The sequence below is a fragment of the Ricinus communis genome, chromosome 6 (assembly GCF_019578655.1).
Source record: "Ricinus communis isolate WT05 ecotype wild-type chromosome 6, ASM1957865v1, whole genome shotgun sequence".
NCBI lineage: Eukaryota > Viridiplantae > Streptophyta > Magnoliopsida > Malpighiales > Euphorbiaceae > Ricinus > Ricinus communis.
This window is the reverse complement of record NC_063261.1, coordinates 24,272,003-24,286,517: the sequence shown is the minus strand read 5'-3', so window position 1 is coordinate 24,286,517 and position 14,515 is coordinate 24,272,003. Positions and strand designations below refer to the sequence as shown.

General features: G+C 32.0%; 2 protein-coding genes across 2 annotated transcripts; one reads left to right on the top strand and one right to left on the bottom strand.

Annotated features, from left to right (window-relative positions):
- Positions 1 to 2,158: 2,158 nt before the first annotated feature.
- Positions 2,159 to 6,648, top strand: LOC8267806 (glucomannan 4-beta-mannosyltransferase 9). Its single transcript, XM_002530846.4, has 9 exons — positions 2,159 to 2,949; positions 3,082 to 3,180; positions 3,332 to 3,584; positions 4,819 to 4,929; positions 5,013 to 5,149; positions 5,234 to 5,347; positions 5,442 to 5,641; positions 5,730 to 5,924; positions 6,085 to 6,648. The coding sequence occupies exons 1-9, from the start codon at positions 2,614 to 2,616 to the stop codon at positions 6,245 to 6,247; spliced, it is 1,608 nt and encodes a 535-aa protein (XP_002530892.3). The 5' UTR covers positions 2,159 to 2,613; the 3' UTR covers positions 6,248 to 6,648.
- Positions 6,649 to 8,913: 2,265 nt separating this feature from the next.
- Positions 8,914 to 11,865, bottom strand: LOC8267805. Its single transcript, XM_015726420.3, has 5 exons — positions 11,074 to 11,865; positions 10,675 to 10,796; positions 10,516 to 10,556; positions 10,311 to 10,409; positions 8,914 to 9,620 (listed from the first exon to the last, which is right to left on the bottom strand). The coding sequence occupies exons 1-5, from the start codon at positions 11,648 to 11,650 to the stop codon at positions 9,443 to 9,445; spliced, it is 1,017 nt and encodes a 338-aa protein (XP_015581906.2). The 5' UTR covers positions 11,651 to 11,865; the 3' UTR covers positions 8,914 to 9,442.
- Between the last annotated feature and the right edge of the window lie 2,650 nt (positions 11,866 to 14,515).

The following is a 14,515-nucleotide window of genomic DNA, read 5'->3' as shown; positions in this document are numbered from 1 at the left end:
TTTTTAATATCTTTTTAATATTACTTCAAAAAAAAGTATTTTTCTTAAATATAGTTCTTCAATTCAAATGGGAATCATTGAGATCCATTCTTGTACCAATTATCTTTTACTAAATTGAATTGGAGTTAATGAATGAATGGAAAATTCTATTAGATAAAAAAAAAAAATATTTTTTGTCCATATCTTAGCCAAATAATTGAGTAAAAGAAACCGAGAGTTATTGTGGAAAATCAGTTGTTACCTTAAAATATATATACCTTGATTAACATCTATTACCTCAAATTAAGCATCTTAGTCTTTATACTATCATATGCATAAAAGAAAAGAAAATTGTAAAATCTTTTATTCTTTTGAGAAACTAAAGTGCGTACCTTTTTCTCAACTGGTCACTAACATTTATACTAAAATTAATTGTGGTCTTAAAATATCAATTCATTAATTTTCTGTCATCAAATTTAATATAACTGCCATTACACTTGAGATCTAGCTTAAGTGGCAAGAGCGTTGAGAGTAAAAAATTTTAGGTTTGAGTTATCTTCTTTGCATTAGATGTATATTCAATTTTATGGCACATGTAAAATGCCGACTACCCTTTATTATATAGTCCACAATCCGTTAGTCTTCCCATGCATTAATGAAATTAGCTTAGAAGAGTGAAGGAAGGGAGGGTTCATACTAGCCTCGAATGATAAGGGAAAGAAAAAAAAACATTTCTAAATTCTAATAGCTACTAAACCAGAGAATTACAACTCCAGATTTAGTAATCGAGCAACTTGTTAGATAGTCAGTGATTCAAATTAAATTGTTGAAATGTCATCATTAACAACTACAATAATGGCAACCATGTTGCTTTCCGCTCCTTAAATTTGATTGATTACTAGTTAATTTGCTTATATAATTAGAAACCAGAAGAAGATGCACACTGTTTAGTTAGTTAAAAATGTTTAAAGAAACGGTCTGTTTGGATATGAAACCCTAACATAATGGGTGAACTACTGATGATAAATTCTTAATCTTCTTTTATTTAAATTTTAAAGTGGAATAGATTTAATGTTTAAATTTATTTTATTAAGCCTAAACTCGTTCGCTTATTATTGATAAATCAAATCGAACTATAAAAGGCTCCTTTAAATGCATTAATTCTCTAGAATTTAAATGGCTCAAATCGACTCTTTATTATTAACTTAATTATCAGATCGACTTCTGAGTATATCGTTCACCATCCTAAAGTTATATTTTATACAACATGATTAACTATCTTAGCTAAGACTAATCCAGATACATTCGGAACCATAGTTATTAATAATTTTTACTATTTAACTGTGTTAGATCACAGGATTTACTTTTACAGTAGTGTTAATCTCATTAAAGCAAAGAAAATGAAGAGGACGAGTTGTTCCCACAATAGAAAGAGAAAGCCTTAAGAAATCATAGGAGGAGCAGTTTCCTTATGAGAAAGGGGTTGAAGATGGTCCCCATGAAAGCTTGTAAGTGAATTGATTTATGGAACACACATATAGCAAACAAACAGGATGACAAGAAGAAATTCATGTTCCAATGATTATTCTCAAACCCCCACGCTACCCATCAGTCAAATTTACAATCCTCTATCACACCCTAACATTAAAAAAACAAAAAATACAAAAGAACTACTTCCTCTTTCACATTTCCTAATTATGGGTCTCTCAGTTTTAACATCAACCACCTGCATATCTTTAACTTAATTATCAATTCAAATTCTTATTCTGTAATATATATTTTATATTTTAATATCGAATGATCGAATGTTTAAAACTAATGAATATAAGTCAATTATCTAAGTAGATTTATAAAAAGTTTTTTTTTTATCTTTAATATATGTTTCAACCCATATTTTAGATAGGTTTTAAATTAAAATCTATCTCAAAATTGCATCTGCAATTAACAGATTGCCGGCCCTTAATGAAAATGATGGGTGAACTATACTTGGTTAGTTACAAATTAACTTAAAATGAAATGGACTAAATGTAATTAATCAAGCATTTCATCTGCATTATTAAATTTGCAAATTGACGATTGCTGGTTTTAGATCACAAGTCTTTATCCATTTTCTTGACCATATGACTCTTCTTTAATCTTTCTTCCTTTCTTTAAATAGTAGCATAGGAACAAACCAAAGGAGCATTCTCTTCTTCTCCAACAAATTAAAGAAAAAGGGTTTTTCTTGAGCGAGTTCTCTTCTTTTTTCTTTTTCTGTGATCATATTGCTAGCAAGATTGTGGGTCTGCTTCTGTAATGGAGTGAGCTGAACTTCAATAATCAAAACCACTGACACTAGTCCAGCTAGCTATAGTACCTCTCTCTCTCTCTCTTTCTCTCTCTCTCTCTCTCTCTCTCTCCCCCTCTACATTGCCTAAACGTAACTCGAAAGCAAAAATCAATAGACAGAACAAAGGCACAAACAAGCCATTCTTGTTCTTTTCGCAAAGGGTATATGTGTGCGTGTGTGTGTGTATATATATAGCCCTTTATATACATATCAACCTGTCTAGCACATATATTGTCACATATTATCTTTATAGCCTTTTTAATATTTCTTTTCAAATATACCTATCTAGCTAGCTAGCTAGTATTATGGATCATCTACCTTCTTCTGTTAACATTTTTCCTGATACATTTAGAAGTGGGGGTTCAGATGATATTACAGGTCAGCTTGGGTTGGTTTGGCAAGTAGTAAAAGCACCATTAATCGTGCCGGTCCTGAAATTATTGGTGATAATGTGCTTAGCCATGTCAATAATGCTGTTTATTGAGAGGGTATACATGGGCATTGTTATAACTTTTGTGAAATTATTTGGAAGAAAACCAAGCAAAAGATACAAATGGGAGCCTATGAAGGATGATATTGAGCTTGGGAATTCTACTTATCCTATGGTTCTAGTTCAAATTCCAATGTACAATGAAAAGGAGGTATACTTCCTAAAAAACTTTTCAAATCTTCTAAAGTTTTGTTTTTGATTAGCGAGCTGGCTAGCTTACCACAGAAAGCCCTCCTTGTGGTTTTAAATTTGATGGCAGAAGCTTTTGTAAATGTAAATGCAGGTTTATCAGCTGTCCATTGGAGCTGCATGTGGGCTTTCATGGCCGTCCGACCGAATCATAATCCAAGTGCTGGATGACTCAACAGATCCTACCATTAAGGTTCTTATAACTATATGAAAAATAAACTTGTCTATGCTATATATATATATATCAAGTTGAAGGCTTGAGCTTCAAGGCACTTGTACCCTAGGCTCAAAATGTTAAGAACTTGATTATTTTTCTGTTAATGTTTTGGAATATGAAAAAGCAGAGCTTGGTGGAAGTAGAATGCCAAAGATGGGCAAGCAAAGGCATCAACATAAAGTATGAGATTCGAGACAACAGAAATGGGTACAAAGCAGGAGCACTTAAAGAAGGAATGAAACACAGCTACGTCAAACAATGTGATTATGTGGCCATTTTTGATGCTGACTTCCAACCTGAGCCTGACTTCCTTTGGCGAACCATACCATTCCTTGTCCATAACTCAGAAATTGGTCTTGTTCAAGCTCGCTGGAAATTTGGTATTCTTACTTTACTAATTCTTCCTTTTATGAAACTTTTGATAATTGTGGGTCCTTCGTGTTTTTTTATTTTTACATTTTTAAAATATAAAGTACATCACAGTCGCATTAAAAAATGATGAATTTTTTACTAAATTCTTGTACATACACTGCAGTAAATAGTAAAATGACACGTATATTTAAATATTTTATATTTTATATTAAATGGTTGATACATATTATATTATTTAAAATTAAAAAATATGTGTCAATTATTTATCGGTTTGGTACGTGAATGGAGACATACGCTAAAATTAAATAAAAAAATATAAAAAATTAATAGTTTAATTTTTATAAAAAAAATTCTTGTTTAGACTTAGTATATGTCCGCACCTATATACTAAATCCATAAATAATTAATACATATTTATTAGTTTTAAGTGATATAATATTTATCAATCATTCAATATCAAAATATAAAATATTTATATATATGTGTTATTTTTTTATTAATTATATTGTCTACACCAAGCTTAGATTTTTTCAAACGTTATCATTCTATATGAGAATAAAAGATATTCCACTTTACTAGAATTTTGGCATTGAAATCCAAAAGTAGATCATGGTTAAATTTTAATCTCAATCAATGAATTGCTTCTCCTTTAATAATAAATAACACCTTGATTTGAATCTTAAATTACTTGTATAAACTTGGCCAGCTACCACCTGTCGTTCACATTCTTCATCAGGTGTCCAAATATATTGGTAAAGGAAAGTGACATTGTGAATAATTTATACTCATAAGATTGAAAGCAAGAATTCTTCTTCAGAATAAAAAAAAGAAAAAGCAATTTACTGGCCAAAACTACATATCATAATATTTCGGCTGATAAAGACCTCAAGTCATGTTTACAAATCAACCCCTGATCTTGATGTTGATACATGAACAATATATTGAGTGTAGGCAGCAATTTCTGAAGCAGGATCAGTCATTATCTTGTTCTTATTGTCTTATGCTGTGATTTAGATCTTTTTTTTGTTGATTGGGCAGTTAATCATGTAATGATTTATATAGTAAAGTGATATCCTAATAGGATAACTAATAATTTTTTTTTGTTATTTCATATGTGATTCATGTGCTAAATAAATACTCTATGAAATGTTTTTTTTTACAACTGTTTCTGTTTTAAATATTGGATTAAACCTTAGAAAAAGAAAGAAAGACTGTAGTTTGATGTGGGGTGTGGTTTTGTAGTTAATGCAGACGAATGCTTAATGACAAGAATGCAAGAAATGTCACTGGATTATCATTTCACTGTGGAGCAAGAAGTGGGATCTTCAACATATGCCTTCTTCGGTTTCAATGGTACAATTGTAATCTTTTAACAACCCATTTCAATTCTATGTATTCCATGCCAATGCAAACTTTCTGATATACATTTGATGCAGGCACTGCTGGTGTTTGGAGAATTTCAGCTCTCAATGGAGCAGGAGGATGGAAAGATCGAACAACAGTTGAAGACATGGATTTGGCTGTCAGGGCTAGTCTCAAGGGCTGGAAGTTCGTTTACCTTGCTGACCTCAAGGTATCAATATAAAACCCTGCTACTAAATAATGTTATTTGCAAAATAACTAATCTGGTGCAAGCAAACATGACTGATTGTTGTAGGTAAAAAATGAATTACCAAGTACCTTCAAAGCATATAGATACCAACAACATAGATGGTCATGTGGCCCTGCAAATCTATTCAAGAAAATGGCAATGGAAATATGTAGGAACAAGGTAAATATGTGTATGTGCTTTTGCTTAATTTTGAGATTGAGCTGTTACTGCTTCTTTTAGTTTTAACTTATGTAGATTGTACAATTTTCTGCAGAAAGTATCACTATGGAAGAAGTTTTATGTGATCTACAGTTTCTTCTTCGTCCGAAAGATTGTAGCTCATATTGTTACATTTCTGTTCTATTGTGTTGTTTTGCCTGCAACTGTTTTGGTTCCTGAAGTGGAAGTTCCAAAGTGGGGATCTGTCTATATTCCTTCAACTGTTACTATCCTGAATGCTGTTGGAACTCCAAGGTCATATTCCACCACCTCTAATTTGATGCTGACATGTTTTAATAACTTGTCAGATTCTAATAATCAAGTATTTATATGAATTTTGCAGATCATTGCACCTACTGGTATTCTGGGTTCTATTTGAGAATGTAATGTCTCTGCACAGAACTAAGGCAACATTGATTGGTTTGCTGGAGGCAGGAAGAGTGAATGAATGGGTTGTCACTGAAAAACTAGGAGATGCTCTCAAGACAAAATCCACTGCTAAAGCTCCCAGGAAACCTCGAATTAGGATTGGTGAAAGGTAAACCTTTAACAAGTTAGTAGCCTGGTGGAGAAGTGTCTGCCTCAGGAATTTCAATTCCAATCCGAGCAATGTTTTCAAGAATTTTACACTAAAAGAAAATACTTCAAAACTATTATCATGTGAAACTGACAAGCTTTTTTGTTGTTTGCATGTACAGACTCCACTTATTAGAGCTTGGCGTTGGAGCATATCTCTTCATTTGTGGGTGCTATGATTTTACCTTTGGAAAGAACCGCTACTTCATATACCTGTTCCTCCAATCCATTGCCTTCTTCATTTCAGGAATTGGCTATGTTGGCACTTTTGTCCCCAACCCTTAACAAAAGTCTTGGCCAAGAATCAGTTCTCAAAATTATTACTCAAATTTTGTTGCTTTCCTCCAAGAAAGTATATTTATCTGGTGTCTTATACTGGAAGCATTTTTTTTTTTTCCTTTTTCTTTTTGGGGGGTAATTGTTTCAGAAGGTAAATGCTGGTCATTCTTTAGTATTGAACAGGAAACTTTTGTCTACAAGAAATTTTCATTTATAGTTGTATACTTGTATTGGAAGTAGAAAATTTAAAGAAGTGAAGCTGCAAGTGCAAGTTAGTGGGAAAGTAGTATATGGGCTTTTTGTCACAAACTTATTGGTGTAGAAAAGAAGCATCTTTAATTGGGTTGTTTGGGAATAGGGAATTGGAAATTTGTTTGCAAATAAAAATAAAAATAAGAGATTCTACACTTTGCCCTCTTTTTCTTTTATTGATCAGACTTTCCACTTTTCTGCAATTTCTGATTTAGACTCGTCCAAGAAACATGTATAATGGCTTAAATAGTAGTATGTTCCTGAACTTGTTTTTATGGATAATCAGTTCAGATTTTAATTTTCTGACCAGTTATATTCAATAAGGAAAATAAAAGACAAATGCTTAGTCAAATTTATTTAATCATTTTTTCTTTAAGGTTATTCAAACTTTTATAAACTTGAAATAATACATATCAATTATATATAATTACCAAATAGATCAAGAATTAGCTTTAACATTAATTTTGTGCAATCCTATATAATTTCAAAAATAAATAAATTTAGTGTTAGCCATGACTATCTACTGGTGTAATTGACTTAAATCAATATACAATTGGCTCAAAAAAAATATTTGAAATTACCTCGATGTTAATCAGATTTAGCTCAAAACCAAGTAGCTCTACAATATTAGATTCAATAAACTCACAAGCTTATTATATACGATCGAGCTGACCAGTCGAACATATTTAATATATCATCTAGCCAAAGTTGAACTCCAAAAATAAAATTGATCAAGTGTGAAGTGAGTTTCGAGCTTCGAATTTTCAAGTTAAATTGATCGCAAGTAAGACAGTATTTTGATGCGATTTAGTTAGACACCCCTATAAGTACTGTTTGATATGCTAATGCTATTGATCGACTGGTTGGACATATTGATATGCTACTTATTTTTTGCAATTTGATATGAAAGTGATCAGCTGCTCTCGCCGATACCGGCAGGGGTTGAGGGAGGTAAGGGGCGGCGGAGCCTAGCACCAAACAAACTTTTCTTTCCACCAACCACAAAAGTTTTTGAGCCCCCTATAATAATCTATCTTTCAAGGATTTGTGGAGGCTCATGAGCTCAGCTATTGCAAAATATAGACTTGGGTCGCTTACTTGGCTGTCTTGTCTCCACTAGCCAGGCCGCCATTGTCGTTGGCCTCAAATCCTGAATCACATTGGATAGGGTTCACGCTAAGCCTGTAGGGGCCATTACAAAATAAAAATTTGCAATTGACCTTTCAATGTTAAAAGAAATTGCAAGTGTTCAAGTGGCATATCTAGTATTATTCTAGGAATCTTTCATTTTTGAATGAATAATTGGGAAAGGTCCTGGTCTCGTGTCAAATGAAAGGTTTTCAGTGTCACCTCCAACCCTGAAATTTGTCAAGACATGATATTGAACATGGACCATTAGATTGAACAGCTTATCATATCCAACATTTTCTTGTCTAATCCTCAAACTTGGTCCCCTAGGATAAGTACCAGTCTCAGCAAAACTAACCAGTCTTGCACAACCTTTGGCTTTGCTATGCCATGCTGTTAACCGGCTATTTTTTGCCAAGTGTCTTTTGAAAAATGTTGAAGTAGAAGAAACAAAGTTACTCCAAAATCAACCATATCCTAGTGTCAGTTTTCACTGGTAAATTGATTTTGGCATTTGGTAACTCAGATCAATCAAATGAAGAAAAAGAGAAAGACCCTCTTTTTGCTTGAGCCAGTCTTGGTTGCATCTGGAATTTGATCCAAAATGACCTGCACTTTGACAGGCATAAACCAGAAAGCTACATATGTCGGTTTCTGTCACAGATGGCAAACCTGCTCTAACCCACTAAGAGCCTTCAGAGAGAAAACTGGAACCATTAAACTCCATGGAGAATTGGAGATATAGCTCCATTTCAACCCTATATCACCTTTATTTATACGAGTAAAGCACTTCTATAGGGTAAACTTATAGCAACAAGTTATAAACTACAAAATATTATGTGGAATTGGCAGAAGACTTGATCCGAGTTTCTGGAAAAGAATACTCAGAGAATTAAGTAAATGGTAGGAATATCTCAATAATGGGTCAGGGAGAAAGGAGAGAGAGAGGACGTTCGCAAGAGGCAGTGTATCCATAGCAGCAGAAATACCAATGCTAAAAAAAGTACATTTTATGCATTCATATTTCACTATCGAAAACAAAATTGAATCTCTACAGAGATTGAACAAAACAATTTGCCATCGGTAACACAGAGACTCCCTGTTCAGATTATGGAGGCATCAGCAGACATTGAGATGGTTACTGGATAGTCTATGTCCATTGGCATTGTCATTTATATAATTCTTTCAAAACATTACCTAACTTCAACACATATCATCAACATTCTGAAATGCATATTACATGTCCAGCAATTTAGTATATAACGCAAATTATAACCAAGCCCAGACCAAAATGTTAGATAGAGAAAAGCAGGTAAAATAAAATGCTTCCAAATATGAAGTAACTATACAGAGGAGGAGCCTGTAGTAGCTCAGTAATAACTTGAACCGCTGCTACACTGTTTTTCAGAAGCCTTGTGTATTTTACAACTCTTTCAAGCTTAAGTTCATACCTTTCCCGTCATCCACCAGTATAAACGTGATGATAAAATTACCAAAATTAATATAGTTGAGAAACCCAAAAGAAGATATGCTTTTGCATGGTAGGGAGAAAAAGAAAAACGGAAAATCTTCTAAACGCCCAGAAAATAGATTTACCAACGTGATGTATTGGTTGAATTTAAAATCATAAAGCAATCTCGGACCGACAAAACTTAGCAAGCCTATTGCTCCAAATTAAGGTTGCTACTGCAAAATCCGTCAAATTTGAGATAGATTCTCATCTAGCTGGAAAACATACAGCACGAAGAAAAAGAACACTCCCTGTAGAATTATTTTGTTTGATTCAAGGGTGTAATTATTCTATGAACCACACCCAATTTTCTACAAGTTCACTTTCTGGTAACTCTGGCCTGAAGTCTCCAATATGTCATAATGCCCATATCCATGAAACAGCACATTAATGGGATTTACTTCATCTTTCCGATACTCTTCACCGTAATTTGCTATGTTTACCAAATTACCTGATGCCCTATCTATCATGAAGACTGAAATCATAGTCCTGAGCAATTGAGTGAAATGAATTGTCAATCTTTGAGGTCAGAAATAAAATAAAAGGAGTACTAGGAATTCAAACCAGCATGCAAGTCTAATTACACCTTTGGCAGCAGTTTGAAAAATTGACTGGAATTGCAGAATTCCATTTGCTTTGACATCATTCATTATTTAGATTTTCAATGGGATCTTATTAAAAACCAAAATAATTCTAGAAGATAGTAAGGAATTCTAACTTGACCAATGATAGCAGCACAAACTGAACAAGCTCAAATTCCAGTTCACATGCATTAAATTGCAGGCATGTACACTAAATTCATCAACTGTGGTGAGCTAAAGATTTGGTTGAGAGGGGCCAAAGTGAAAAGCTAGGAGAATTTATAAATAGGTGACATTTAACCACAAAATTTGTTGAGATACTAAGCTAAAAACATAAAGTAATTATAAGGAAAATTCAGAATTTTTTGAGATTAGACGGTAAAATAAGACTAAATCTTAAGGAACAAGCTCAAAAATGAAGAAATTATAAGGAGAAATTTGAGATATTTGCAGGTTTTGAAGGCCATTAGAACTCATAGCCCCTACTAGCGCTCCCCCTTCCTCTGGCACTGTTCATCAGGATTTCTAACAAACTAAATTCATGTCGCAGTGCTCAAAGCAAATGAAGTAATTAAAAAGAAAAAGTTTTAGAACTTACTTTAAAACATGAGAAGCCATCAACAATTCAGGTTCTCCACCCCACACATAAGGTTGTTGGATTCGCTTGACATATGCATCAAAATCACCTTCTATGAACCTAAGGTTGATTGCAAAAACGAAAAAGAAAAGGAAAACCACTAAATTTGGCATATCATTCTAACAGATAAGAGGGCATTTGCAAATTCTACAAGCAGAATACCTACCATTCGGTTTCTTCCCGCCTCTTTAAAAGCTCATCCACCACCTACAAAACCAAATTGAGTCATCAATCATACAAGATAAAATCTTATTGTATACATATAGACGCATACACAAACAGATAAAAAGAATAAGAAATTTGAGTATTCAGTATTGAAACTGACTTGAGCTCTTAATTCATCAGCAAGTACTCTCTGGCGATTTTCATCAGGAGCTTCTTCCCCACTTCTCAAACAAGCCCCATGAGCTATTGCTCTAAACAGGCATCGCCCATCAGCCAGTACTCCTGCACCACTCCTCCTTTTAGAGCCTATCCATTTAATACATATAATTTGCTTCTACATTCCCTATCAAATATGATCTTAACAAACACTACGTAAGTAAATTCTCACCAGCAAGAAGAATCGGAAATATTTATTTAACTTTGAATAAAATTGAAAAAACAGTTCAGCGTTCAGGTTTTTGTGAGTAAAAAAATATAATTAATTTTTCTAATTAAAAGAAATCACGGAGTCCATGAAATTGAAACTTTCTAAAATTTCAAAAAAAAAAATCAAACAAACCTGTGACTTTAAAATCATTGGAAGTATCATCATCATCATCATCATCATCAACCTCATCATTTTTAACATCACAAGTCATAGTCCCATTCAAATCACACCCACCAGTACCATCACTCTTTTCATCAGTATTTACAACATTCTCGGGATTAACGTCATTCCAAAAATCAGTAGTTGGACCCAGACAACCACACACTCCAAATAACAACCACGCCGAGTCAGGGCGGTGCAGCCAACGCGCCGGCCTAGCATCCCACGCCACATTCCACGATCCTTCACCTCTAGCCTCCGCCACCAACAGCCGCCGAACGCAACTACTACTCCTCCTCCTCCTCTTCTTAAACCCGGAGGGCTGTATCACGTGCCATATGGAGGAGGCGGCGGAAAAACCGCCAAAGCCAGAATCGACGAAGCGACGACGGCAGTGGTGGCGATGCTGCTGACGAGAGGAATCGGAGAAGTGTAACGGAGGTTGTAAAAGGCGGTGGTTGTAGTGAGACGACGCCGTAGAGAAGGCGTGGAAGTGAGTGAGAGAGTTGAGGATCCAAGGCTTAGGGCGTGCGCAGAGTACACCAAGCATATCAGTGGTAGTTGATGCTAATTTGCGCCTTCTTTTTTTAATATTAAGCTACACATCCATAGCTAAAAAGATTCAAGCTTTTCCATACATATATATATATATATATATATACATGTGCACAGAGCAGAAAAGGAAGAGAAGGGTTTGAATTATGAATTTTATGAAACTAAATTTTAAAAAAAAAAAAAAATGGTTTTTCAGGTGACAGCTTTTCCTTTTGGCTTCTTTTTTCTTTTCACGGCGAGAGAACTATTTTAGGGAAGGGCGATATTGTTGTATGGTGGGGTCCATTACAAAAATTTGGGGTGCTCTGATGATAACCAATTAGTCGACGTTAAATGAAGATTTTTCATGGTTTTCTTTTTTTCTCCAAAATCAAAATTATTATTATTGATTAAATTGATCGTAATTCAATGAGCTCTTTTTTCTTTTTTTTAGATTATTGGAAGACTAACTGTATAATAGGATATAATTATTTTTTAATATTTAAATTCTACTATTAAAAAATTTTAAATTTAGTAATTTTTATGAATAAAAATATTATATAATCTATTTTTTAAGTGATGAACTCGGAAATTAATTAATTTAAATATAAAATATTTTATATATTTTTATCTTTTATATATATAAAATAGTTGAGTTAATTTAAAATATTTTTATTTATAAAATTAGTTCAACTATTTAAAAATAATTTATTTTCATTTTATATATAAAAATTAAGAATATAAAATAATATAGTTACTCTCGTCAATTTTTATTGTTAATTTATTAAGATTTTTATTAAAAATAATTATAAAAATATAAAATATAAAAAGTAATTATACGTATGATTGTTTTTATCAATAAAAACATATTTACTAATTATTTAATAAAATAAAAAATGAAAAATAAATTATAAAAAAATAATTTCTTTTGAAATGTAGAGAATATAAAATTATAAATAATTTTTGAAATAATACTAATACTTTCTAAATTCCTTCACCAATATTTTCTGTAATAAAATTTTTGTTGGAAATAAAAGAAAATTGTTAGTATTTGCCATGTTGGATTTTCTCATTGAAAAATAAAAAGAAAAAAGAAAACAAAGATAAAACCATCGGTTGGGAAGGCATGGACTTGGCTTCGGTGTGGCCAAAGCCAATAAGAAAAGAGCTTCCGTCACGTGGTTGTGGGGTCACGAGCACCTGGAGAATTGGAAATGACTTTTGTTAATTGGAACTATGGTAAGGTAGAATGCACAATCAGGACGTATAATGTAGCCGCGACCATCACTTTTAATTATGATTAAAAATCTTGCCAACCAACCACTGATCTACAATTAGCCAAAGGGCCAAATAGGCCCTTATGTTTTTCTAAATAATCAATTAAGGCTCTCGTATTCATGCATATATGGTTGAATAGTAAATCTTTGTGTTTGAATTGTAAATCGTATAATTAATGATATGGTATTAAAATATTATTTAGCATTGATATTGCCGACCGTGGCAAAAAATGTTTAGAGCAGGAGCTAAATTTTAACTTATAATAGCGTCAAACCAAAAAAATAAAAATAATGTTTCTCTTTTTCTCATCTATAAAAGTAAATTAAAATTTCATATTAATAAGTTAATTTAAATTTTAATTAGATTTTTATGTTAACTTGGGAAATTAATTATTAACAAGGCTAACTTATTTGAGTTAACACATATCGACTACTAATTCCATTGACATATCATCTCATTAAATCCAAAGAGTTGCATTTACAAGATCTTACATGATATTTGGACTTAGTTGATCAAATTTAACGATTTTAGAAGGTTAAATTAACACTAGTTCAATAATGGGGTAATCAACTATCTTTTACAAATTTAGGTACTTACTTAGGCTTTGCCATCCTAATTCATTTATATATTTAATTTGAGGACCTAATCATAATAAACCCAAAATTTCACTAAAAATGCCCCCAACAAAGGGGCATCATTTGTTTGTGCTTCTTTTCTTTAATTAATAATTTTTGTACAAGTATTTTGGAGTTTGGTAGGTGGGTTTGGAAAATTTGTCAATTATTTATTCACATATACCCTTTGAGTTGGTGAGAGGGGACGTGAGACAATTGGTCTTTGCCACATTTCTATATATATTGCCTTTTGGGAAAATCTAAAGCAAGCACTATAGGGTGGTGATCCACGTCCTATGTTAGCATTTCATTTTTTCATAGTCATGTGAAAATCTATGTACAGTAAAACTTTTATATAGTTAGTATCAAATTAGCATCAAATAAGATTTATAATTATGAGGTAAAATATGAATTTGAATATTAAACTTTTTTAGATTTTATATTTAATATTATTAGTGAAATGATAGAAAATAGAGATAAAATAATTTCTGTGAGAAATTTAATATTCAAATTTAGAGCTATGTGGCTTAATAAAAACCCCAATAATTATATCTCAATAGTAGTATAATATATAAATTTATATAATTTAATTAGAAAATAGATTAAAATTCAGTGAGAAATTTATAAAACTTTCACTAAAAATATCCATAATAATTAATACAACCAATTTAGAGCTTTTTTATTAAAAATTTAATTGATGAAATAGGTCATTATCAAATTAAATTAAATATTTATTTTAACTCGAGATACAATTATTGTGTCTCTATTTGAGCCAAATAGTATTTGTTTTCAAAATATGAGAGGTTAAAATTTATACGGTACTTAATCTTTAATTAAATAAACAGAAAATATGAGTAATGTAATAAAAATAATCATTTTTACTAATTATTATACATTGAGAAATTTCTATTAATATTTAATAAAATAAAAATAAAAATTAAATTCCGGTTTTTTATTTTAGACAATTAAAAATATCAACCAAATCGGTA

Coding starts and splice junctions, on each gene's coding strand:
- LOC8267806 (XM_002530846.4), top strand. CDS start 2,614: ATGGATCATCTACCTTCTTCTGTTAACATTTTTCCTGATACATTTAGA. Junction 4,930..5,012: donor TGCCTTCTTCGGTTTCAATG/GTACAATTGTAA, acceptor CATTTGATGCAG/GCACTGCTGGTGTTTGGAGA. Junction 5,348..5,441: donor TGGAAATATGTAGGAACAAG/GTAAATATGTGT, acceptor AATTTTCTGCAG/AAAGTATCACTATGGAAGAA.
- LOC8267805 (XM_015726420.3), bottom strand. CDS start 11,650: ATGCTTGGTGTACTCTGCGCACGCCCTAAGCCTTGGATCCTCAACTCT. Junction 10,797..11,073: donor CAATGATTTTAAAGTCACAG/GTTTGTTTGATT, acceptor GGAGTGGTGCAG/GAGTACTGGCTGATGGGCGA. Junction 10,557..10,674: donor CTGATGAATTAAGAGCTCAA/GTCAGTTTCAAT, acceptor TTGGTTTTGTAG/GTGGTGGATGAGCTTTTAAA.